This window comes from Schistocerca piceifrons, chromosome 6, assembly GCF_021461385.2.
Source record: "Schistocerca piceifrons isolate TAMUIC-IGC-003096 chromosome 6, iqSchPice1.1, whole genome shotgun sequence".
Taxonomy (NCBI): domain Eukaryota; kingdom Metazoa; phylum Arthropoda; class Insecta; order Orthoptera; family Acrididae; genus Schistocerca; species Schistocerca piceifrons.
The window spans coordinates 488504294-488531381 of NC_060143.1; the positions used below are offsets into that span (position 1 = coordinate 488504294).

Here is a 27088-nt window from a genome sequence, read left to right on the forward strand (position 1 = left end):
GTCAGTGTAGCTTCGCTAGCAAAGTCGGCTGTACAACTGGGGCGAGTGCCAGGACGTCTCTGTAGACCTGCCGTGTGGTAGCGCTCGGTCTGCTATCACTGACAGTGGCGACACGCGGGTACGCCGTATACTAACGGACCGCGGCCGATTTAAAGGCTACCACCTAGCAAGTGTGGTGTCTGGCGGTGACACCACATTCATGTCTGGATAGTTTAGTAGCCAACGGAAGTGTTTAGACTCAGAAGAGTAGGCTCACTTCTGGAACCACTCTGCAGCAATTCTGGACGCTTGGGGTGTCGCACTGAAGAGCTGGAATTGCCCAAGTTCGTTGGAATGCACAATGGACATGAATGGATGCAGGTGATCAAACTGGAAGCTTACGTACGTGTCACCTGTCAGAGTCGTATCTAGATGTATAAGGGAACCCATATACTCCAACTGCACACGCCCCACACAATTGGCCGGCCGGTGTGACCGTGAGTTTCTAGGCGCTTCAGTCTGGAACCGCGTGACCGCTAAGGTCGCAGGTTCGAATCTTGCCTCGGGCATGGATGTGTGTGATGTCCTTAGGTTAGTTAGGTTTAAGTAGTTCTAAGTTCTAGGGGACTGATGACCACAGATGTTAAGTCCCATACTGCTGAGAGCCATTTGAACCATTTGAACCCACACAATTACAGAGCCTCCAAGAGCTTGAACAGTCCCCTGCTGACACGCAGGGTCTGTGGATTCATGAGGTTGTCTCCATACCTGTACACGTCCATTCGTTCGACACAATTTGAAATGAGACCGTCCGACCAGGCAACATGTTTCCAGTCATCAACAGTCCAGTGACGGTGTTGAAGGGGCCAGACGTGGCGTAAAGGTTTGTGTCGTGCAGTCATCAAGGGTACAAGAGTGGGCCTTGGACTACGAAAGCCTATGTCGATGATGTATCGTTGAACGGTTCGCACGCTGACACTTGCTGATGACCCAGCATTGAAACCTGCATCATATTGCGGAATGGTTCAACGATTCTCTTTAATTGTCTTTGGTCTCGTTCTTGCAGGAACTTGTTCCAGTCGCAGTGCTGTCGGAGATTTCATGTTTCACCGGATTCCTGACGGTCAGAGTACATTCGTGAGATGGTCGTACGGGAAAACCTCATTTCATCGCTACCTCGGAGGTGCTGTGTCCCATTGCTCGTCCGCCGACTGTAACACAACGCTCAAACTCAATTAAATCTTGACAACCTGCCATTGTAGCAGCAGTAACCGATCTAACAACTGTGCCAGACACTTGTTGTCTTATTTAGGCGTTGCCGACCGCAGCGCCGTATTCTGCCTGTTTGCGTATCTTTGTATTTTAATACGCATGCATATACCAGTTTCTACGAAACTAAAAGCTACTGTTCGTTGGTTTAATTCATCATCACCTACACTCTGTAAGTTCAACACGGAAATAATCTTCTTGTAGAAATAGTAAACAGCTATTCAGTTGCAAAATGGATGGTTTATTAAATCTCTTTCACCATTGTTCAACGTTTATAAAAATGTCTTCTTTAGAAAGAAATATTGACGACTGGATTACATGTCGTGGCAGAGCTACGTTATAATACAGCTGAAAGGCATCAGTCAATTATAAAATTTCACCTCCTTAATAATTAAGACATCCATAACATGACGCGTCTTTCGACTGTATTTTAAGGTGTGTCTGCCTTAAGATGTAATGTAGCTGTCAATATTTCTCTCTGTGTAAGAGGTTTTTTTTTAACGTTTAAACCATGGTAAAGGGGTATTTATAAACCTTCCGTTTTTCAACTAATTGGCTGTCACTGTTTCTACAAGAAGATTTCAGTCTACGGTTGGTGCTGCAGCCATATACCAAATTTTTAAACGGAAATAATCATTGCGATTGTTATTACCCCAGAACTTAATTGACGCCTGTCGATTTCCAGCATCCTTCTGTAAAAGTACATCTCAAACCCACTTCTCCTCTTTCTCGACGTTAATTATGAAAAACCACAGTTCGTACAGTTCTGTTCTGTTGCAAACATGCCACCTCTTATTAGCCTCTTATAATAAGACGCAATAGATAAGGAAGAAAGTTAAAATTTCTTTTGTGTTCGTACTCGTGAAAACTTAAATTTAAAAAACTGTGCTTAGCAGAGCTGCTACGCTTAGATTCTCTTGCTTCTGCCACAAAAATAGAATGCCAACTTTGGGGATATTTTGAATATTTTCATTGTCAAACGCCACACAAGATAAAATTATGGTATACCGCAAAAAATCATTGTACAAAGAAAGTAATTAGAATTATGTGGAGGGTTCACACGTGTACTTTTTTCAGGCATCTCCAACCAGCTGGGAACGTCAACTATGGCCTCACAAGACATTTACGCATTTACGAAATTTGCTATGAACATTCCATCTGTTTGGGAAAGCAGAGACATTAACAATGATAATACCACAAATAAATAAATCTGCGATAGTCTTTAACGATTCCAGCTTTGGCGCAAAAAGGGGTGAAATACGTAGCTGCAAAACTGTTTGGCAATCTACCCAGGAAAATAAAACGTCTGACAGATGGCGGAAGTATTTTTCATACGTAGATTTCATAGGTTTACTCCACACGGAGTAGCCGTACGGTCTGCAAAAGTTCGCGCGGGTCGCCCCGTCGGAGGTTCGAGCCCTCCGTCGGGCATAGGTGTGTGTGTTGTCCTTAGTGTAAGTTAGTTTAACTTAGCTTAAGTAGGGTGTAAGCCTAGGGACCGATGAACTCAGCAGTTTTGTCCCATAGAACTTACCACAAATTTCCAAAATTTCCATAGGTTCACGTTACCAACACCTAAAAAAAGAATAGTTCTTGAATAGAAAGTAATCAGTCATTTTTAGAGGGTAAAGCTATAAACGGCCAGCATGTAGGCTTATAAATATTTTTGCAGCTTTTCGCATGTAGTTATTTTATGTTCTATACCGCCTCTGTAGCGAATGGTTAGCGCAGTTGCCTTCGGTGCAGAAAGACTTGCGTTTTATTGTCTATATCTCCTCGGATTTTTGTGAAGTAAGGAGGTCTGGAATGGGGTTCTTCACAGACGAATGGCAAAACTGGTCGAAGCCGACCTCGGGGAAGATCAATTTGGATACCGTACAAATGTTGGAACACGTCAGGCAATACTGACCCTACGACGTATCTTAGAAAATAGAGTAAGGATAGGCAAGCCTACGTTTCTAGCATTTATAGATTTAGAGAAAGCTTTTGACTGACCTCTGTTTAAAATTCTGAAGCTGGTAGGGGTAAGTAAAACACAGGGAGCGAAAGGCTAGTTACAATTTGTACAGAAACCAGATGGCAGTTATAAGAGTCTAGGGGCATGAAATGGAAGCAGTGGTTGGGAAGGGAGTGAAACAGGGTTGTAGCCCATCCCCGATGTTATTTATTCTGTATATTGAGCAAGCAGTAAAGGAAACAAAATAAAATTCGGAGTAGGTATTAAAACCCATGGAGAAGAACTAAAAACTTTGAGGTTCGCCGATGACATTGTAATTCTGCCAGAGACAGCACAGGACCTGGAAGAACAGTTGAACGGAATGGACAGTGTCTTGAAAGGAGGATATAAGATGAACATCAACAAAAGCAAAACGAAGATAATGGAATGCAGTCGAATTAAGTCGGGTGATGCTGAAGGAATTAGATTAGGAAATGAGACACTTAAAGTAGTAAAGGAGTTTTGCTATTTGGGGAGCAAAATAACTGATGATGGTCGAAGTAGAGAGGATACAAAATGTAGACTGGCAATGGCAAGGAAAGCATTTCTGAAGAAGAGAAACTTGTTAACATCGAGTATAGATTTAAGTGTCAGGAAATCGTTTCTGATAGAATTTGTATGGAGTGTAGCCACGTATGGAAGTGAAACGTGGACGATAAATAGTTTAGACAAGAATAGAATAGAAGTATTCGAAATGTGGTGCTACAGAAGAATGCTGAAAATTAGATGGGCAGATCACATAACTAATTATGAAGTATTGAACAGAATTGGGGAGAGGAGAAATTTGGGGCACGACTTGACTGAAAATTAGATGGGCAGATCACATAACTAATTATGAAGTATTGAACAGAATTGGGGAGAGGAGAAATTTGGGGCACGACTTGACTAGAAGAAGGGATCTCTTGGTAGGACATATTCGGAGGCATCAAGAGATCACCAATTTAGCATTGGAGGGCAGGGTGCGGGGTAAAAATCGTAGAGGGAGACCAAGAGATGAATACACTAAACAGATTGAGAAGGATGTAGGTTGCAGTAGGTACTAGGAGATGAAGAAGCTTCCACAGGAAAGAGTAGCATGGAGAGCTGCATGAAACCAGTGTCTGGAATGAAGACCACAACAACAACAACTATTTCATTCTGAAGTTGGTGTTCACTACCGACCAATCTCGCTTCTTCTTCTAGGCGCTTTTGCCTTATTTCTTCCCCATCATATATATAAGTATCTTCGAGTATAGTCTTCCAACAAAAAGGATAACTGTCAATCCTCTAAAAATATTTGGGTCATTCCGTGGCCCTTTTCTATGCACCGGTGTTATGTAACATGATATCCATTCCGATGGAACGTCTTATCCAGTTAGTATACTTTCAAACAACTTCCTTAGTATCTCCAACAACTTCAGTGGTCTGAACTCCACCAGCTCTGGATATATTGATCCTTATCATCTTGCCTAACTCATTTCATAGAGCCTCACAGCTTGATGAACTTTTATATGTAAAGGCCGTGTGTCCTCCTATTGCCTCATCGCCTCCCATACTTTTTTCTTTTTAACACATTTACAGTTGTGTATAGAGGGTCCAATACTTTGACTGCCATTCACATTCAGGATTCTTTTTTTCATTCCTTTCATCTCAGGTAATTCTAGATCCCGCCAAACTTATTTTTTCTTCGTTTCATATTCTCCAAATGCTTCTTTTGCTGCTTCATCTATGGCCTTCTTTATGTTCTCATATTCCTCTTCTACTTTTCTCTTTGCACTCTCCAGTTTTTTTGACAGGTGCTGTTGGTATAAGTACTCAGTACTGTCTACTTCGGGCTGGTCAGAATTTTGCGTCGTATTCTGTGCGCCACAGCTTCTGTAAGTATAGGAGAAATATACTTTATATTCCACCAGATGATGGTCACTTCCACAACATTGTCCTCTTTTAACTCTGACATCCTCTATTTTTATATTGGCCTTTTGCCTAAAGATTAGATAATTCGTAACTGATTTCAGCCCTCTCGTATGGTTACACTGTGATAATTTATGTATATCCTTACAAACATTCGTAAATCATATCGCTCTAATCAATCCACCAAACTTTTCACATTCTCATTCCTAAAATCATCCTCAACTTCTTAAGATATAGAATGCAGTATTTTGCCTCGGCAGCGAGTGTTCATCAGAGACATGCGTATCGTCAGGACTGCTCCAGGTAAGTGAGATAGGACGGCTGTTGTTCTCTATACAGGGTGTTACAAAAAGGTAAGGCCAAACTTTCAGGAAACATTCCTCACACACAAATAAAGAAAAGATGTTATGTGGACATGTGTCCGGAAACGCTTAATTTGCATGTTAGAGCTCATTTTAGTTTCGTCAGTATGTACTGTACTTCCTCGATTCACCGCCATGAGTTCATACGGGATACTCTACCTGTGCTGCTAGAACATGTGCCTTTACAAGTACGACACAACATGTGGTTCATGCACGATGGAGCTCCTGTACATTTCAGTCGAAGTGTTCGTACGCTTCTCAACAACAGATTCGGTGACCGACGGATTGGTAGAGGCGGACCAATTCCATGGCCTCCACGCTCTCCTGACCTCAACCCTCTTGATTTTCATTTATGGGGGCATTTAAAAGCTCTTGTCTACGCAACCCCGGCACCAAATGTGTGAGACTCTTCGTGCTCGTATTGTGGACGGCTGTGATACAATACGCCATTCTCCAGGGCTGCATCAGAGCATCAGGGATTCCATGCGACGGAGGGTGGATGCATGTATCCTCGCTAACGGAGGACATTTCGAACATTTCCTGTAAAAGAGTGTTTGAAGTCACGCTGGTACGTTCTATTGCTGTGTGTTTCCATTCCATGATTAATGTGATTTGAAGAGAAGTAATAAAATGAGCTCGAACATGGAAAGTAAGCGTTTCCGGACACATGTCCACATAACATATTTTCTTTCTTTGTGTGTGACAGGAATGTTTCCTGAAAGTTTGGCCGTACCTTTTTGTAACACCCTGTATACACAAATGATTTGGAGGATAGAGTGGGCAGAAAACTGCGGTTGTTTTCTAATCATGCTGTCGTGTACGGTAAGATTTCGAAGTTGAATGACTGTCTGAGGATACCCGCTGAATTAGACAAAATTTCTAGTTGGTGTGATGAATGGCAGCTAGTTCCAAATGTAGAAAAATGGAAGTTAATATGAATAAGTAGGAGAAACAAGCCTGTAAGATTCGGATACAGTATTAGTAGTGTCCTGCTTGACACAGTCACATTGTTTAAATTTCTGGGCATAGCAATGCAAAGTGATATTAAATGGAGCGATAATGTGAGCACTGTGGTAGGGAAAGCGAATGGTCGGCTTCGGTTTACAGGTTTTACTTGTAGGTTCGAACAACACGTGTCTCGGAAATGCTTCGAGAACACAAGTGGGAGTCACTGGCGAGAAGCAGACGTTCTTTCCGAGAAACACTATCGAGAAAATTCAGAGAACCGGCATTTGAAGCTGACTGCAGAACGATGACGATGCTACTGCCACTTACATAGATTGCGAGTAACGACCACGAAGACAACAAACGATAAATTACGGCTCAACGGAGCATACAGACAGCTGTTTTTCCCTCCTCCACTTGCGACTGAGCAGGAAAGGAAATGACTGGGAGTGGTACAGGATATCCTCTGCCACGCGCCGTACGGTTGCTTTCGGAGCATCTATGCAGATGTAGATGTAGATGTCAATAGCTTTACTGTTGCGCTCTTTCCCTACTGTTCTGTTAAAATCTCCTGCCAGTAGCAATTCATGGTCACTTGGAACGACTTCTATAAGCTCTATCAGCTAATGTTCAAAATCATTTTTACTTTCACGGGTGCACCGTCGGTAGGAGTGAAGACTCCCGTATTCATATTCATAGATCTATCACTTAGACTGAGCATTATTAATCTTTCCTTAACTGCTTTTCTCTAGATAACATATTTAGACCATAGTTTACTTAGAATAATGGACAGTCCTCTTCTCGTCTGTTTTTGACTACTCCACTAAAACAATGGGCGAACTCCTGCAGATATTCACAGCAATACCTCTCCTCTTTGTTTCGGTAAGCATAGCAACATCAGTGTTGTATAGTCTTATGGTGTTTATTCCGGATTCTTTGTACAATCTAGAAATCAAAATGCTAAGACTAGTTTCACCTCCGTCGCCGAATTCCACGAAAACCAGCCGGAAACCCAGTCATATTGCCAGATATTTCAGCTGGCTATCGGCGAGGAGCTGGCCCGTAATACAATCCCCAACCAGGATTTGTCATCACGGTTATCTTTCCCTAGGAAGATTAGCTTCACCAAGCCTTAGAGTTCCGTCTACCTTACCATCAAGAAGATGGGAAATTAGTAACTGAGGGTAGCAAAAGAAGCCGAGTTACTTACTTCACCCACCGACTCTTGCGGGTAAGGAAAGGAAAGGGAGTGGTAGGTCGCTGTAGGACACAGTTCGTGATTCATTAATCGTAATTCATTGAGTATATCTTTTTACAAAATCTTTGAGTATTTGCCATATCTCATTTCAGGCGCGAGGAACTGATTACAGCCGCAACTGAAACGGGAAACCATTATCAACAAAACTGTATCCAGTTTCTAAGAACCAAAGTGTAATGTCAGCCTTTCTACAAATTTTTTTCGTCGGTGACTAACGTCCTGCTTTCAAGTGCTAAGGAATGCTGGAGGTGCAGTTCGGTGATAAGTGCGCTACCTCCATGCGTTTGGCGTATGGTATTGGTTGTGGTGGTGGTGAGTTCCTATGGGACCAAACTGCTGCGGTCATCAGTCCCTAGGCTTACACACCACTTAATCTAACTTAAACTAACTTACGCTACGGACAACACACACACCCATGCCCGAAGGAGGACTCGAATCTCCGAAGGAGTTAGCCGCGCGAACCGTGGCAAAGTGCCTGAGACCGCCCGGCTACCCCGTTCGCGCATGAGTAAAAATTCCGATATCTACGGTTTATTTTTCCTACGCCACCCTTCTTGTTCTCGGTGCAAAGTTAGCCTATCCCAATAAGGCGGCTGACGACTGTTAGCTCTAGAAACGAAATATCGCACCGTTCGTAGGGTTGGCATGCTATACTCGTTGTCTCGCTTTTCTGTGCCGTTCCCTCGAGTACAATCGCTTGTTCACAGATACAAGCGAAAGGTAGTGAGCATTGGCAAATTATCTGAGAATGCTCGTTCGCTTTTGACCGCTTCCATTCGCTGCAATGTAAACGATACAGTACGCTTCGATATGTTCACTTTCGTTTCACTTGAACATCGGTATCTCTCAAGATCGCATATACCGTGATTATCTGGAACATCAGCTGTATAGTCCACCACTGTTTATGCTTGAAACACTGAGCAGACCTTTCCTGTGACACTGAAACATTCACGACCAATCATCTGACCATCCCCATCGCTGTTATTTACGGCCACTCGTGAAATGCGTGCAAAAACAATGATCTCTTTCGTCTACTGCTGATCACCTAAGTGTTACAGTACTTCGTTTTTTTGGGAGAGCATTTGCGACGTGTCCATCGGATGTATACTATTCCTATCACACGTACAAAATGACATCATTCTCATCTCATAACTGTCTGCCAAAATTACATCGTAGGCGCCTAACATAACAGTCGCTCCAAATGTTAACATAAATTAAGCCGTTAATGAGACCAGGGTACATACGAGGTGCACTTGTAGGTAATCCAGACTTAAGACGTGTTTGTCGTAACGTATTAATTACGTGTAACCTTAATTTTCTTCAGTGGAAAAATTTCCGTGTCGCTGAAGTTGGCAGTGCGCTTCTTAAGACGTTCTTTGAATATTTTGATCCACTATCGTGTTCCTATTCCGCCCATATTGTTCAAAGACAACTCTTTCTGTGGTAAACAGAAAAACGCAGTGCGTTATCACAGTCTCTTGCCACTCGGTATCTTGTTAAATTACGAATAAAGTAAAAACTTTGAATATATTTACATGCAATAAACCTCCCGGAAAAAAAATTGTCGCCTGGGAGATGAAAGTTAATTGCTACTTCAGACGACAGTACATGGCTCTGGACGAACCAGATGGATGAATCAATAGATATCAGATGACATCTCTTTGCTTTCTAGATGCTGCCAAGGTTACCTAGTAGTCAACCAGATATGTATGGTAATTCCATTTGCACGCCAGAAGTGGCTCAGAGGCTCCGACCACATAAATGTTATATGTAATCCAGCTTGAAATCATTCTATTTGATAACATGTTACTCCTATGGTACATTGTTGCCGATGGGAAAATGATTTATAGAGTAGCCTTGGAATTGGTGCAAACTGATGCCCATTTCGCCTGACGAGTGTGACGTGAACCCAAGGCTGATGTGGCGGGGTGGCCAAAGAATTTGACCATACCAAGGGTAGTCCAAAGAAGGTTGATGCAGGTTTTGGTTGATCGATCGCACCTACATTTGTTCCCAGATAGGAGCAGAGACTTTCATGTCAAAATTGTAGCCGAAAGACTATCATGTCGTATTAGGATTGGCAGCATGTTTACACCCTCGTGATTATTTATCAATTACCTGTGGATATTGAAAATATGCAGTCACTCTGTAACGGAAGAGTGTGGTTCCTGGCTCAGGCCGCAGAAGGATAGGTAACCCGCTAAATAAAGATCAAGGTCGCCCTCCCCCCACCCCTCACCCCTCCCACATTCTATGTCACGATATCGACAGGCCAACTGAATGAGTCAGAAACTGTGTGAGACTAAAAGCGGCCCTGTTGTACTGGTCGAGAAAGCTGGATGAGCCTACATGATTGCCAGATTTATCCACACCTAGTCAATTCACCTACCAATGAGATTAGATTGCGGTCAAGTTCAAGGTTGAGATTTATTTGATAGGATGATTTACATACAAAATTACACTGTCAGTTACACTTCTCCCACACAACTTCATGTCGTACTGAATACAGTTAACCACAGAGCAGCTGCTGTGTAAGTTATTCATTAGTTGACCCCACATTAGGTGACTGGAACAGAGTTAAGCAGAGCACATCGTAAATACTCTCTGTTAGTATTTAATACAGTTGAATGCTCTTTAGAGCATTCCTATGGACGTCAGAAAATCTCACTTTATAAAGTATAGCCACAGGTTCTTTTCTGCTTCCTCGAAACTATTTCCAGTGCTTCCTTTCGAATATGCCTCTTGCTGCCTCAGTATTGTTCCCATGAAGGGGAAATAGTAGTTTCGTCTTGACACTCTGACTCTAGAATGCTTCGTCTCTCTTCTATTACAGTACAGATATGTAATGTCATCCACCACTTACTTATCGAGTGCTTACATTAAATACTCATACCTTATAGCACAAATTCCCATTACTTCCACTGTATAGTACTTTTTTCTAACAGTAAATGTATGTATAAAATCAGTTTAATATTATGAAAGTGGGAGAGTTTGTAAAGCATTCTATCACAAGAATGTAGGCAACAAATTATAATTGTAGTGTTACAGAGGGATTGTGTGTAACAGAATCAGGTATTTTCCATGCTACCCGTCCTAATGCAGCCTAGAGTCGATACTAGGTTAGTGGAGCATACAATTTGTCGTTGGCGTGCTTTTCCTAGATAGCAAAGCCATTCTTAACAGATGACATGGAACAGCTCAGTGCAGGTCTAAATATCTTAACAACAGGTTTTTGCAGAGAATAAAATGATATTTTAGCCCTGCGAAGGGCGTCTACGTAAAAAAACGTTGATATTGCCTGACAGTTCTTCGTTTTGACAAAAAATTCAGGATTCTTTTCTACAGGTCAGTTTTTCGAAGAAACATCTGACCTACCTAGGTATTATTTGTTTCTATTATGTGTTTCTACAGAATGTTTTGCGCTGTGTCTCACTGTAACGCATGTAGATGTCTTGTATCCTCCTTTTGTATCCAGATTTATCCCATACCCTCTGTTTTAAATAATATGTAAGCCTTGCTTACACATCAGCAGTGGTTTGTTCTTGTTCAGGTAGGAAGCTGTTTATAGTTTTCCTTCATGGCAAAGTTTTTCACGTTAACTGTATTTGAAGCAGTTATTTCTCTAATAAAGAGTGGCCTTAGTCTATTTGACACATTGCTATTTTTTTGTTAAGGCCTCAAGACCTGGAGAATAACATTATTTGTAGAAGATGTAACCGTTTATGAAACTTTTTTTCTTTCCTTAAGACAACATGTGCAATGTCCAGTCCACAATACAATATAACCACTCTTTTTTAAGAAGATCCAAGTGAGGTTTATAATCAGATTTTTTGTATGTTCTCTAATATAATAAACGCCTCAGATCCACCATTTTTCTGCAAGTATGCCAACATGTGACTACTTTCCATTACCATATATAGTGAATGCAAATATCCTTTCTTGCCTTTTGATCCAGATTTTTTTCATATTTCATGTCGAATTGTATATGCAAATTATTAAAGATTTTGAACAAGAATATTTTATTCTTATTGGTTATCCTGTCAGTTGTAGGCAGCTTTCTTTACCATCAAACAGTGATACAAATGCCACACCCAACCAGAGCATCTACTAAGTGATTGCAGGAGCACTTCTGCTACTTCCTCCTCCAAATGATTACCCAGGTAAACTTTTATAAACGCACACAATGCAAACTGCCAAAGCCACCCCTTATGTGGTCTGTGATGGAGTGGGTTAAAGTGTTAGTTATCTGAAATACAGCTTTATGGTTTGTGATTCTTGCAAAAGTCACTCCATGACCCCCCTGACGAATGTGACACCCAGTCTCATTTTCTCATATGTTAATAACTCAGAGTACTGATCAACTCCAGCTGTCAAAGCTTTGTATATGCTCTGAAAATCCAAAATGTATGCAAGAACTGGAAATAATTGTAATCACCTAGCCCTAGTCCTATTTTGTGTATATGCTGGTTTGTTGCCAATGCCCCAAGACCCTACCCTGGACCTAACACAGGTGGACATATCCAAAAACTGTTCCAGATGTACCACAGGTAGATACACCTCTGAACCCTACCCAGACCTAATGCTGATAGATTCACCTTCAGACACCATCCCAGACCTAAAGCTGGTGCACCCATCTCCAAACACTATTCTGGTCCAGTGAGGGTGGATTCACCTCCAAACCAGACCTGAAGTTAGCAGTGATGAATTCACCTCAGCACTCTGCTCCAGACCTATACTGTGATCTGGGGTCACTGCCACAAACCACCACATACACAAAGTAGTGCACGTGGGGGCACATTTTTCTCATATGCAGACTGCAGTGGGTGGAAGGGGAAATGGCACGACCCTGCTGTGGCTCATTCAGACACCACAGCCAATTGCAACCACACTCCAGATGCGATGTGTGCATGCTGGTTTGCACTCACTGGCTGTCGATTTTCGAGTATGCATGTGTACAGCATTGTTGCATAATAAAAACTTCATACCATTCCTTCTCCACACTGTACTTGCAAAGTGTGCATCATGTAACACAGACTTCGAAATGGTTCCTAAACAGCGTGCTAATCTCCAAAGTGTGACTGCCGAAGTGAGCTATAGTGTAAATGTACTTGTGAGTCATTTTGTTCAATAAATCCTGATCTTGAAGATTGCAACCAGCTTTTTTGCATACTAAAGACTTCTATAGTTGCATCCACCCTTCCCAACGGCATCCCCGTCGATTAATTGAAAAAGTGAGTTACATTATACATGTAAAAATAAATAGAATCATTGTAGCTGCCAATATAATTGTGCTCGTAAATCATCCTACCCAATAAATCCCAACTTGAGCACAATCCATCCTCACTAATAGTTGAATTGAATAGGTCTCGATAAATCTGGGAACCATTATGTAAACTTAAATCTTTATCCACTGTTCAATAGGTCGATAAGTAAGTATTCACTTTGCTGTTGAGAAGTGATTTATTGGCGTGTTTCGAGGTCTGACAATCATCAGAAATATCTACCAAAGAAGAATACAACGCCATAACCATAAATGTAATTAGCAACATAGCACATATACTAAGTTTTACAAAAGATGTTATGTACATCTGACAGCAGAATGGCATGACAAAGCTTAACCGATATCAGTTGCTGCCAGATACCATGAATGCATAACAGAGTCGATGTACTGTGTTCATAGAATTAGTTGAACTACCTCTATTAAAAATGTAAATAATAAAAGGAAAAAATTCAAGAGTAAAGCATGAAATATTGTAAAACAATGAATATATACAACAGTGCATTTAGAGCACAGGATTCAATAAACAAAATGTAGCCGACAGGAACAACTACCACGTGGCGAGACTGAGTTAAAAATGACGTTATGTGCGTCACATTAGTAGTAAATGGTAAAATACAAATAACTCCCAATTCATAATTCATACAAAAAGCAAAATATAAAGTAAAATAGTGAGTGACAATATATAACCACAAAGCATTGCAGTAAATAGGCACATTTAGGATGAGGAGAGGTATGTCTGTTGCTTATGTGGTGCCACTTTGACAAAACGTTAAGAGTGTGAGCTATTTTATAATAATCATTGGCTCAAAAGTCTGTGTGTGTTTTCATAATTATTTCCTTATATCGTTACTATACAAAGCACAAACATGGTACAATGTATAAAATATTCGAAAAATGTTGACAATGTCAACTGTATGCAATATTGTAAATACTCCTCTTTTTCTAAGTTCATACACAGATTCCTTTCCTTTCATTATTTATGTTTTTAATATAAGGTTTTTCGGCTATTTCTGTTGGTACAATACAGTGATACAGTCCTTATGCATCCACAGCACCTGGTGGCAAATGAAGTCAGTGATGCTATGTAAGGCTGTCCTCCTATCAGTTAAGTTCTGGTTACGATTTGTGGTATACATGACTACATTCTCTATATGAAGATTTTGTTCATATTTTTAGTGTGTCTCCTCCTGTACTTCATGCAACAACTCTCGATAAATTTTATACAATTGATGTGTTGGTCATTACATTACTGGTTATGGCTTTGCATTGTTATTTGACAAGAGTTCTGACGATGGACAGAGCCCAAAATGTGTCAATAACTCACTTCTGAAAAGCAAAGGGAATATTTCTGTTAGCAACCGTGTTTAAATGTGTTCTGCACTTTGTTACTGGGGGACGATAAGAACAACCACAAGGTAAATGGTCTATACGTAAACTTTCCAGGCACTCAGGACCTACAAAACATTATAAACTGTGTTCTGTTTCCCTATGTGGAAATTATTAATGCAGATTCCAACAGAGAAGACGTAAGTATTATACATAAATGTTGTATTAAAGCTGTAGAAACATAATTTTCTGAAACCAAGACGACGATCTCCACAATACCATCAGATATAGATATTATCGAATTAGGATTGATTCCTACAATGTTATTCCACAGGCCTTAAAGGAAAAAATGCTGTCTCATACACAGTTAAACCAATCTGTATTAAAGTTATGGAGTGTAAAATGCCTGTGGATGACTGCTGTGACATATTGCAATACACAATAGTTTGCATTATATTTCAGACGTAGGGGACGTGGACGATAAGTTGACCTTTTTGATACCCTACACTGAAGAGCTAAAGAAACTGGTAAACCTGCCAAATATTGTGTACAGCCCTCCGTAAGCACGCAGAAGTGCTGCAACACGACGTGGCATGGACTCTACTGTAGTAGTGCTGGAGGGAATTGACACCATAAATCCGTAAGAGTACGAGGTGGAGGAGATCTCTTTTGAACAGCACGTTGCAAGGCATCCCGGGTATGCTCAATAATGTTCACGTCTGGGGAGTTTGGTGTTTAAAATCAGAAGAGCTTTCCTGGAGGCATTCTGTAGCAATTTTGGATGAGTATTGTGTTTCAATGTCCTGATGGAATTGGCCAAGTACGTCGTTCGTCGGAATGCACACTGGACATGAATGAATGCAGGTGATCAAACAGGATGCTTACGTACGTGTCACCTATCAGAGTCGTATCTATACGTATCAGGGGACACACATACTCTAACTGTACACAACCCACACTCTTACAGAGCCTCCACCAGCTTGAACAGTCCCCTTCTAACATGCAGGGTATGTAGATTCATGAGGTCGTCTCCATACCCGTACACGTCCATGCGCTCGAGACAATTTGAAACTAGACTGTCCGACCAGGCAACATGTTTTCAGTCAACAACAGTCGAATGTCGATGATGACGGGCCCAGGCGAGACGTAAAACTTTGTGTAGTGCTGTCATCAAGGGTACACGATTGGGCTTTTGGTTCCGAAAGCTCATATCGATGATGTTTCGTTGAATGGTTCGCACGCCGACACTTGTTGATGGCCCAGCATTGAAATCTGCTGCAATTTGCCGAAGGCTTGCACTTCTGTCACGTTGAACGATTCTCTTCAGTCGTCGTTGGACCCGTTCTTGTAGGATCTTTTTCTGGCCGCAGCGATGTCTGAGTTTTGGTGTTTTAAAGGATTCCTGATTTCACGGTACATTCGTGAAATGGTCTTAAGGGAAAATCCGCACTTCATCGCTACCTCAGAGATGCTGTGTTCCTTCGCTCGTGTGCCGACTGTAACACCTCGTTCAAACTCACTTAAATCTTGATAACCTGCCATTTGTTGTCTTATATAGGCGTTGCCGACCGCAGCGCCGTATTCTGCCTGTTTACATATCTCTGTAAGTCAATACGCATGCCTATATTAGTTTCTTTGGCGTTTCATTGTATATAACTTACCTTGCGTTTTAGATACACGGTCACAAATCCTACCGTAGAAATAGCAAAATGTTGTATCATTATATACAGCCATACGCAGTTAATTGATTGTGCGTGTTACTGTGGACATCTTAGGAGTCTATATATGTTCACGCAGTTGGAATAAGACATTCAGGTAAGTGAAACAACCTCACTGCCCCAGTAGTAAAATATAATTCTGACCTATCTCCCTATTCTACTACACACAGTTGTGGTAGCACTATAAATGTTTAAACAAAATGTGACAGATATGTTTACGACTGGGTAATCATCGTATAAAACATCCTGATATGTTTCTCCCTGACTAAAGAACATAGTATTAAGCTGTTAGTTACGTCATCATGGTGGTACTATGTCGTTTGCATACTACCAGTCGGTTTTTACATAAATTGGCAAACAACCATTTGTTTGTTAAAGTTACAGAAAATCTAGTTCTATACACAAGCATACAGGGAAAGCATTTGCTAATGTGCACCCATCTGCTAAAGCCTATCTCAATGTCATCCACCCATTATAGTGACCACTTTATGAGGGTAATTTCTGAAATTAACAGTTGATTGACATTTCCTTGTTGACCGTCTTCGGTTGTTCACCTGGGCATCACATCTTAAAAAGATACGAGGCCGATACTTTATTAAATACACGCCACTAAATTTGTTCCGTAAGTAAATGTTTTTAAGTGCAGAGTGCGACGAGAAATGTCTCATCGACCTTATTAAATATCCTATTAAGCTGCTGTTTGCAACTCCATGGTAGTGCTAGACATTTTATGTATAAGTATTAATAAATATCTACACTTAAGTAAATGTATCATTGCTAAAGAAATATCCTCCACATTCTACAAAGTTATAGCAACGATCTTGACAGAAGCAATCTATTAAGAAGTCGAAATTATGAGTTAGAAACCTTTCTCACCTGGACGGACTAGAAATCAATGACTTTGTACGAATTTTGTCTCAAAATCGGTAACAGATTCTTTTAGGATTCCCAATAATATTCTTGGTTACATGTAAGCTTACAGAATTGCGATAGTTTACTCCTTACATCTCCATTTTACAACAAAATTGTGGCAATCTACTCTGATGACAGTAAAATCTTCAGGCATTTAGTAGAATACTACACACATTGCAAATTACAATTGCATAGCTGTATGGGAATTTTATAAATTTTCCAGGAAATTGAATTCTCAAACAAACTTCGGGCTTTCAGCCGCTCGTCATTGAACGATTCTGACTGTGCACCTGCCAATCATCACCAGGCCAGCAATCGACTGACGATGAGTTACTCCGTTTCACCTTGTTCAAGTTGGCGGACGGACCACACTTCAAGGCGGCAGCGCCCTCGCTGGTGGAACTGCGTAACTCAGATGTCTTCTGCGTTACTGCTCGCCGCAACCATTGGCGCACTCTGTCGTCTTCGAACAGAACCAGCCGTGTAAATGAGGGTGTTGCACGCGTTGTTAAACTGGGAACTGCTATCACAGTTCATTAGGTTTTGCGCCAGTTTCCACGGATCCTTCAATAATCTAGTCCCAAAAATATGTAGCTGTGGTCAGAATCACTGTTACACCATAAAGACTAAAACTCCGCCCGAACAGGTCATGGGGCCCAAAGATACCGACCGGCCGCCGTAACATTCTCAGCCCACAGGCGTCGCTGGATGAGGATTTTGAGGGGCATGTGGTCAGCACACCGCTCTCCTGGCCATTTGTTAGTTTACGAGACCGGAGCCGCTACTTCTCAATAAAGTAGCTCCTCAGTTTGCCTCACAAGGTCAGACTGCAGCCCCCTTGCCATCAGCGCTCGGCAGACAGGATGGTCACCCATCCAAGTGATAGCCCAGCCCGACAGCTCTTAACTTCGGTAATCTGACGGGAACCGGTGTATTTTCATGGACATTCAATGAGGACGGCAAGGCCGTCTCCATTGAATGCCCATGAAAATATAGTGTTCGGCAACAGCGGGCTTGCTTGTTTGCAAAAGGCGAGTGCAACGTTGATGTTCAGTGCACCGTTACTTCATAGTGCGTGTGGTCTGTCCTATGTAAGCCATATCACACTCATACGGTATTTTGTAAATTACGGCCTTCCGTAATAACAAGTCGTCCTTCACCGATCCCAAAACGTCTGCAGTCTTACACGGTGGACGAAAAATAGCTTCCACTTCAAATTTACAGAAGAATCTTGCTATTTTAAACGAAATGTGCCCACAAAAGTAAGAAAGGCTAAAGATTTTGCCGCGTGTTCTCCTTTTTATCAACTTCCCGAGTCTTGATTTTAAGTGACATTGTCCATTTAATCTGCTGGGTGGAATACCCACTCTTTCTGAGCACTGACTTCAGGTTGGCGTGTTCTTTAGGTAAATTATCCAGTTCTGAGACGGTGTGAGCTCTGTGTACGAGTGTTTCAAGCACGCTCATAGACCCATCATTCTTTCGTCTAACCCAGACATCCAAGAAAGGCATATAACCGTCTTTTTCTATTTTCACGGTTAACCGAATGTTGTTATGAATGGAGTTGAGGTGGAGAAGAAATTCCGTCAGTTTACCTTCTCCACGAGGCCACACAATGGAAGTATCGTCCACGTACCTCCAAAACATAGCTGGTTTAAGGACAACTCTTTCAAGCTCTCTCTCCTCGTAATCTTGCATAAAAAGGTCGGCCACCAAGGGAGACAGAGGGCCGCTCATGGCGACGCAGTCAGTCTGTTTAAAATATTCTTGATTGAACGTAAAAGAGGTTGAGGATAGACGATGCTGAAACAAAGCAGCGATGACGGCCTCAAACATTTTACCAATTAGTGCCAATGAATCTGCGAGGGGGACCGTTGTAAAAAGTGATACTACATCAAAGCTAACCCAACGGTCAGAACTGCTTAGACGGAAAGCCTCATGTCCACTGATAAAGTGGGCGAAGTTACGGATGTGATGGCATTTTCCCACCAACGATCTCAGCAACGAAGCAAAACGTTTGGATAAATCATACTTAGGCGCTTCATTGTTGCCCACTATTGGATGTAATAGAACACTTTCGTTGTAAATTTTGGAAAAGCCATACTGTCTTCGTGGTATACAACCATGTGGTCTTAATTTCGTAAAGATCTCCTGAGGTGTTGAAGGGGTAATTTAACAGTGCTGAAGTTTTCCATTGTACATCTCCTGTAGGGTCGTATTGGACCCTATAGGTAGAGTCGCTTAGCAGACAATGCATCTTATCGTCAGACACACTACGAGGTAAAAAATCGGATGCATTATCTTTGTCAGCCTTCAGTACCACTACATAAGGGGCCTCTCTGAGATTTCGTAATCTTTGCAGAAAAGGCTTCACTACAATTTTTCCTACAATAAGGTCCTGTTCATTGTTTCTGTAGCACTAACAGTTTGCGCATATCGAGTGAGAGAATACGGAAATCATGTGCTCAGTATTTGCAGGCGTTACAGGTGTTTCAGGCTGCATCTACATCTACATGGATCCTCTGCAAATCGCATTTAAGTGCCTGGCAGAGGGTTCATCGAACCACCTTCACAATTCTCTGTTATTCCGATCTCGTATAGCGTGTGGAAAGAACGAACACCTATATCTTTCCGTACGAGGTCTGATTTCTCTTATTTTATAGTGGTGATCGTTTCTTCCTATGTAGGTCGGTGTCAACAAAATATTTTCACATTCGGAGGAGAAAGTTGGTGACTGGAATTTCGTGAGGAGATTCCGACTGAACGTAAAACGCCTTTCTTTTAATGATGTCCAGCCCAAATCCTGTACCATTGCTGTGCCACTCTCTCCCATATTTCTCGATAGTGCAAAACGTGCTGCCCTTCTGTGAACTTTTACTATGTACTCCGTCACTCATATCTGGTAAGGACCCCACACCGCGCGGCAGTGTTCTAAAAGACGACGGACAAGCGGAGTGTAGGAAGTCTCCTTAGCAGATCTGTTACATTTCCTAAGTGCCCTAACAATAAAACGCAATCTTTGGTTAGCCGAGGGCCCACTCATTACTCTTGATGACTGCACGAACAAAGCTTTACATCTCGCCTGGGCCTGTCAACGCAGACATTGGGCTGTTGATGACTGGAAACATGTTGCCTGGTAGGACGAGTCTCGTTTAAAATTGTATCGAGCGGATGGACGTGTACGGGTATGGAGACAACTTCATGAATCCATGGACCCTGCATGTCAACAGGGGCTGTTTAAGCTGGTGGAGGCTCTGTAAGGGGGTGGGGCGTGTGCAGTTGGAGTGATATGGGGCCCTGATACATCTCGATACGACGCTGACAGGTGACACGTACGTAAGCAGCCTGTCTGATCACCGGCATCCATTCACGTCCATTGCGCATTCCAAAAGACTTGGACGATTCCAGCAGGACAAAGCGGCCCCACACGTCCATGATTGCTACAGAGTGGCTCCAGGAACATTCTTCTCAGTTTAAACACTTCCGCTGGTCACCAAACTTCCGACACATGAACATTATTGAGCATATCTGGGATGCTCAGTAGAGATTTCCACCCTCTTGTACTCTTACGGACTTATGGACAGCACTGAAGGATTCATGTCGTGCCGGCCGCGGTGGTCTAGCGGTTCTAGGCGCTCAGTCCGGAGCCGCGCGGCCGCTACGGTCGCAGGTTCGAATCCTGCCTCGGGCATGGATGTGTGTGATGTCCTTAGGATAGTTAGGTTTAAGTAGTTCTAAGTTCTAGGGGACTGATGACCACAGATGTTAAGTCCCATAGTGCTCAGAGCCATTTTGATTCATGTCGTCAATTTCCTCCAGCACTACTTCAGATATTTGTGGAGTCCATGCCACGTAGTGTTGCGGCACTTCTGCGTGCTGGCGTGGGCCTTGCACGATATTAGGCAGGTGTACCAGTTTCTGTGGCTCTTCAGTGTACATATTACTGAATTATGACTGGTTCCCACAAACAAAATTAGTCCAATGGTCTTGGGAAAAATAACCAGTCTGCCAAATGGAATTATTATAGAAATTACTCCATTTAACACTCTCGCTGTTAGAGACGTGCTCTTTGCATTCCGTCCTTGGGCGGCTTTTGTTATAGCTGTACTCCTCGCTAAGTATTGGTGCTCGTGTGGCGATACGGTGTTCTGGTCGATATGAAATACTTATTATCTGATGATTCGTAAAAAACTAGGTGAAAATATCGACTCTTTCACGTCTTAAATTCTGATGTATTCACTTAATATAGAAGTGAATTTATATTCCTTATACGTCATACTTACTGCGCTGCACCAAGCTAAGCGAAACATTGCACGAAATTTTAAAGTTTGCATTGCGTAAACTTTGCGTGCGGTTGATTTCAGTTCGTACACTGTAGTGAATGAAATGTACGTAAGGTAAAGAATTTTTTTATAAATTTGAGAGAAAAGCGATATCTCATTTCCTTCTCAAGTTCAAAATGGTTCAAATGGCTCTGAGCACTGTGGGACTTAACATCTGTGGTCATCAGTCCCCTAGAACTTAGAACTACTTAAATCTAACTAACCTAAAGACATCACACAGATCCATGCCCGAGGCAGGATTCGAACCTGCGACCGTAGCGGTCGCGCGGTTCCGGACTGAGCGCCTAGAACCGCTAGACCACCGCGGCCGGCCCTTCTCAAGTTATTGGGTTTTATATCAGATGGACGGGTGAGCGTGACTCGCATAGATCCGTCCATGAGGACTGGCCGGCAGCTAAGAATTACTCCTCATCTGTTTTCTAGAAAACCGTTAGCTAAAAAAAATGATTTTTTTTTTCACATCTCACAATCTGATATCTTCATATCATAAAAGACTCAATTTCTTTTCGTTACATCCCATTGTTACAATGCTGCATGAAATTAAGTAAAACATTACGTGAAATTTTAAAGATTTTGCAGGGGTACAAACGCATTGCGTAAACTTTGCATATGATTGCTTTTAGATCGTAGAAGCAAATAAAATGTAGATAAGATACCGAAACTTTATTTAAAACTGAGAGCTAAAGGATATTTCATTTCTTTGTAGAGTTATTGGGTTCTATAACCGAAGGACGGACGCGCCCTACACGCCCCTTCACGTCCTTGTGCCTCACGAAACGTGGTCATAACTATCGTCATATCTCACAAACTGTTCGAGGCCTCGAGCCGAATCGTAGTACGCAATGAGTCAGATATATAGTACGATAAATACTCGAAATGTTTTTATTCACCTGGATATGTAAGTAACTCATCCGCGGCAGTGAGAGGTCGGCAGTTCACGACGCGTACAAATGTCCAAAGCACTGTAAAAAAAAAACCTAAGTGGCGGGCGTATACATGTCCACACCACCTGGGGAACGCCGTACCAGGATATGTACACACACTACCACAGAAGCGGAAGGGCGAAGTGCAGTTAACATGTTTTGCACATAGAAAAGAATACTGTGGTATATGACGACAACGATTGTCATAAACTACTGCTAAATAGACAACAGGACGAGGCAATCGTGTGGGCGAGTCTTGTACATTACATTAAACACAGTGTATGGGAAAGTTTGGAAATCATCAACCAGTACAGAATACGAGCATTTTCTGTTAATACCGATGGAAAGTGTCCATATGTTGGAACACTCACAGAAATCAATGGATCCATGGACACTTACTACACCGAAGAATACAGCAATTTTCTTAGAAATATCCACTCACATTTGGATTTGTTTAAAGGGGGGTAGGACGTCAAACGGGACGACTTGGAGCAGGAGAGACGCCACAGGACATTTTAATTTCCACTGTCTATACTTTTAAAAATAAATTCATAAAAAATTGTCAGAATGACCAGAAAGGATTCAGGATTTACACTTATAGTGGTGGAAGTTCAAAATTATAAGAAAATAATTTATTTTTTTACATTAGTATTTCACCTTTTTTCACTTACCATTGGCTGCATTTGTTGCTATAGGTACACTTTTTCCATAAGTAAAGGAGATTCTTCGATGAATTTTGCACAGCATACAAACCATACTTACAGGTGTATGAAACTCTAGAATTTTCCAAATCTATTAAAAACTGTGGTAAAAATTGAGATAATTAACTATAAAATTTGAGTTTTTTCTAAACATGAAGTTTAAAATACGACAGCACATTCATTTTTTCATAAATTAAATAATATCTAGAGTTTCATACACCCGTAAGTATGGTTTGTATGCTGTGCAAAATTCATCGAAGAATCTCTCTTACTTATGAAGAAACGTGTACCTATAGCAACAAACGCAGCCAATAGAAGTGAAAAAATAATGAACTTTAACATGTAAAAAAAATGATTTTGCTATGTTTTTGAACTTCCACTGCTATGATTGTGAAACCTGAATCCTTCCTGGTCATGCTCACATAGTTTTATGAATAGACTGTGCAAACTAAAATATCCTGTGGTGTCTCTCCTGCTCCAAGACGGCCCGTTCGACGTCCTACCACCCTCAAAAAGTATGGTTATATTGCACCTAAATGTGGTATACTGGACATCATGCATATTGCATTACCACAGGTCTTAAGGAAAAAAGTGTATTGTCAGTACATGGAAGCAGGATTGAAAAGAAAATCGCTAATACAGTTACGATAAATCCCCTGTGGCTGCAGAGTATGAGTAGACCCAGTGCAAAACAGCTCACAATTGTTATGGAGACGCTAGACAACAAACTCTATTGGCCTTTGGTACAAGACACATGTCGCTTATCACTGGATGAACACTGTTTCACTTCAGATAGTTACTCTCTGGGTAACATAACTTCCATGTATGTCTTGTGAAATGACCACAATGAGAAATTATTGTTTGTAAAAAGATTTACCAACAATAATTCTTCCCAAGTGAATATAGCAAAATACAGTCTTCATTTCGAGCAGTAAACTCACCCCATATTTATGTACACCAGTAGATATTCAGATACTTACAATAAGTGTCTACATACAATGTCGAGGACACTATGAGAAGCTGATACGGGCATAAATTATTTACCACACAACTGGAGAAGAAACATAGGTTAAATGACTGCTGTACTCTACTCCAAATATCATAAGATGGTATGCAGGTGTTATGTATCTGATTTTTTTTTTGTATAATACATATAAAAACTATATCATCATGTGGGAAAAGCACATATATACAATGTTATCTATTGTAAACAGTATAGGGGGTGTAGGTATGGATTATGTCAGGGTTGAAAGGTAAATCAGTTATGTTCTCCCATAAGAAATCATTGTAGTTTTTAGGAATTTATTTTTGTCATTGCGATATCAGTCTGCATAACCAGTAACAGCTTGCAGGTTGGGACGATTTTCTGTGCAATGGAACGAGGGTATTCCATCATAACAGAAATCACTTTCTGAAGTGGCAAGGCGAGATAACTCTTGAAACAGAATAGACTACTGCCCATTAAAATTGCTACACCAAGAAGAAATGCAGATGATAAGCAGGTATTCATTAGACAAATATATTATACTAGAACTAACATGTGATTACATTTTCACACAATTTGGGTGCACAGACCCTGAGATATCAGTATCCAGAACAACCTCCTCTGGCCGTAATAACGGCATTGATACGCCTGGGCATTGAGTCAAACAGAGCTTGTATGGCGTGTACAGGTACAGCTGACGTTTTCAATTGGTGAGAAATCTGGAGAATGTGCTGGCCAGGGCAGCAGTCGAACATTTTCTGTATCCAGAAAGGCCCGTACAGGACCTGCAACATGCGGTCGTGCATTATCCTGCTGAAATGTAGGGTTTCGCATGGATCGAATCAAGGGTATAGCCACGGGTCGTAACACATCTGAAATGTAACGTCAACTGTTCAAAGTGTCGTCAATGCGAACAAGAGGCGACCGAGACGTGTAACCAATGGCACCCCATACCATCATGCCGGGTGATACGCCAGTATGGCGATAACGAATACGCGCTTCCAATGTGCGTTCACCTCGCTGCCGCCAAACACGGATGCGACCATCATGATGCTGTAAACAAATCCTGGATTCATCCGAAAAAATGACGTTTTGCCTTTCTTGCACCCAGGTTCGTCATTGAGTACACCATCGCAGGCGCTCCTGTCTGTGATGCAGTGTCAAGGGTAACCGCAGCCGAGCTGATAGTCCAAGCTGCTGAAAACGTCCTCGAACTGTTCGTGCAGATGGTTGTTGTCGTGCAAAGGTCCCCATCTGTTGACTCAGGTATCGAGACGTGGCTGCACGATCCGTTGTGGCCATGCGGATATGATGCCTGTCATCTCGACTGCTAGTGATACGAGGCCGTTGGGATCCAGCATGGTGTTCCGTATTACCCTCCTGAACCCACTGATTCCATATTCTGCTAACAGTCGTTGGATCTCGACCAACGCGAGCAGCAATGTCGCGATACGATAAACCGCAATCGCGATAAGCTACAATCCGACCTTTATCAAAGTCGCAAACGTGATGGTACGCATTTCTCCTCCTTACACAAGGCATCACAACAACATTTCACCAGGCAATGCCGGTCAACTGCTGTTTGTGTATGAGAAATGAGTTGGAAACTTTCCTCATGTCAGCACATTGTAGGTGTCGCCACCGGCGCCAAACTTGTGCAAATGCTCTGAAAAGCTAATCATTTGCATATCACAGCATCGTCTCCCTGTCGGATAAATTTCGCGTCTGTAGCACCTAATCTTCGTCGTGTAGCTATTTTAATGGTCAGTAGTGTATTATCTGACAGGGATACCATACAGTACTATAAAGGAGGACTGATAGGTGTACTTTCTTTAATACGTTCTCCACACATTGGAAGTTTTCTGGCAATAAAACACAGTTCTTTCAGGTCCTTCTATCTAAGAAAGCACCAGTCCTACCTGTTGTGATTTCCTTACAATATCAGTAGCAGGGAGACAATGCTCCAGCAATAAGACATGTGCCTCATTATGGCCTTCACGAATCTGCTTCGATGTAGAGTGGCAAAAAAAGCTCGCCATTTTGCTTGGGGTTGGATCGGCCACAGCCTTCATCCAAGGTGTCACATTCCCTGGCGCTCACTGTGGCTGACGTGGTTTTGCATCGTAAGCACGAGTCTAGTGGTGTCAACCATGGCCATACAACGTCTGTGAGGTGGGCAGTTTGGACTTTCCCAGCATTTGTAACTCATCCAGTTGGTCTAGAAAAGTGAGGAAGAGAAGGCGAGCAGGGAAGAAGGTGGGGGAGGAGTGACCTTGACTTTGCGGGCTGCCTGAGCCAGGAACTACACTGTCCCTTTACTTGCCTCAAAGCTGATTTCTCCCAGCTAGGTTCTGAACAAATGTAACAGAATTACAGTGATATTAAACAACTTATCTGAACTTTTTTTACTGATACTATCTCGTAAACTTTTCCAAGTAATGGGGTGTATCTGTCCGTATAGCCAGTACTTCGCATGTCCCGGCCCTCCTCGGCTTGCAGGGTGCTGGCTGGTGTGCAGAGTGCTGGCTCTGCGATGCTCACGACGCTGTACATCAGCGAGACGGTTAGCGATGAGGTGCGAGGCAGCGTGGGCTGCATGCTGCCCCTGCTGTGCAACAGCGGCATCCTGTTTGCTTACATCATCGGCGCTTTCCTGCCTTACTACGTCGTCCTGTACGTGAACGTCGCTCCTGTGGCCATCTTCTGGTTCTGTTTTGCCTTCATGCCGGAGACCCCATACAGGCTGGCATCTACTCATTGATATCAAGAGGCAAGAAAGGTAATGATGTTGCATGGCCTTCCTTTTGTGGCTTTATCAAAACAACCGTGAAAAAGATTTATTGCTACAAATCGCATTATTGTTTAAAAAAATACTGCCAATTACTTACACTCTTTGAAGCTTCCACACTAAGTCTGAAAGCTTTTTTCCAGTAATGAAAATCTGGGCAATCTTAAGACTTAATCCTGGGTTTCCTGCTCTTGGCAAACTGTCACTTTAACGATATGGCTCTCTGATAATGAGTACAGACCTGACCCTAACCTTTATTGTCACTGTGGTAGTACCATATGTGAAAAAAGAGCCAGAATTTATTTATGGGGTGTAAGGGTGCACCAGGCCCACCTGGTTGGCCATGCGGTCTGACGCACGGCTTTCCGGGGGCCAAGGAGCGCCAGTCCGCGGCACAAATCCGCCCAACGGT

At 42.1% G+C, this 27088-nt stretch overlaps 1 protein-coding gene across 1 annotated transcript in view; it reads left to right on the plus strand.

Annotated features, from left to right (window-relative positions):
• Nucleotides 1-27088, plus strand: part of LOC124803407 (facilitated trehalose transporter Tret1-2 homolog) — a 78445-nt gene that overhangs the window by 1969 nt on the left and 49388 nt on the right. Inside the window, exon 2 of the mRNA XM_047264591.1 lies at nt 26388-26634. Within this exon, the coding sequence (XP_047120547.1) occupies nt 26388-26634 (247 nt within the window). The remainder of the gene's footprint in view (nt 1-26387; nt 26635-27088) is intronic.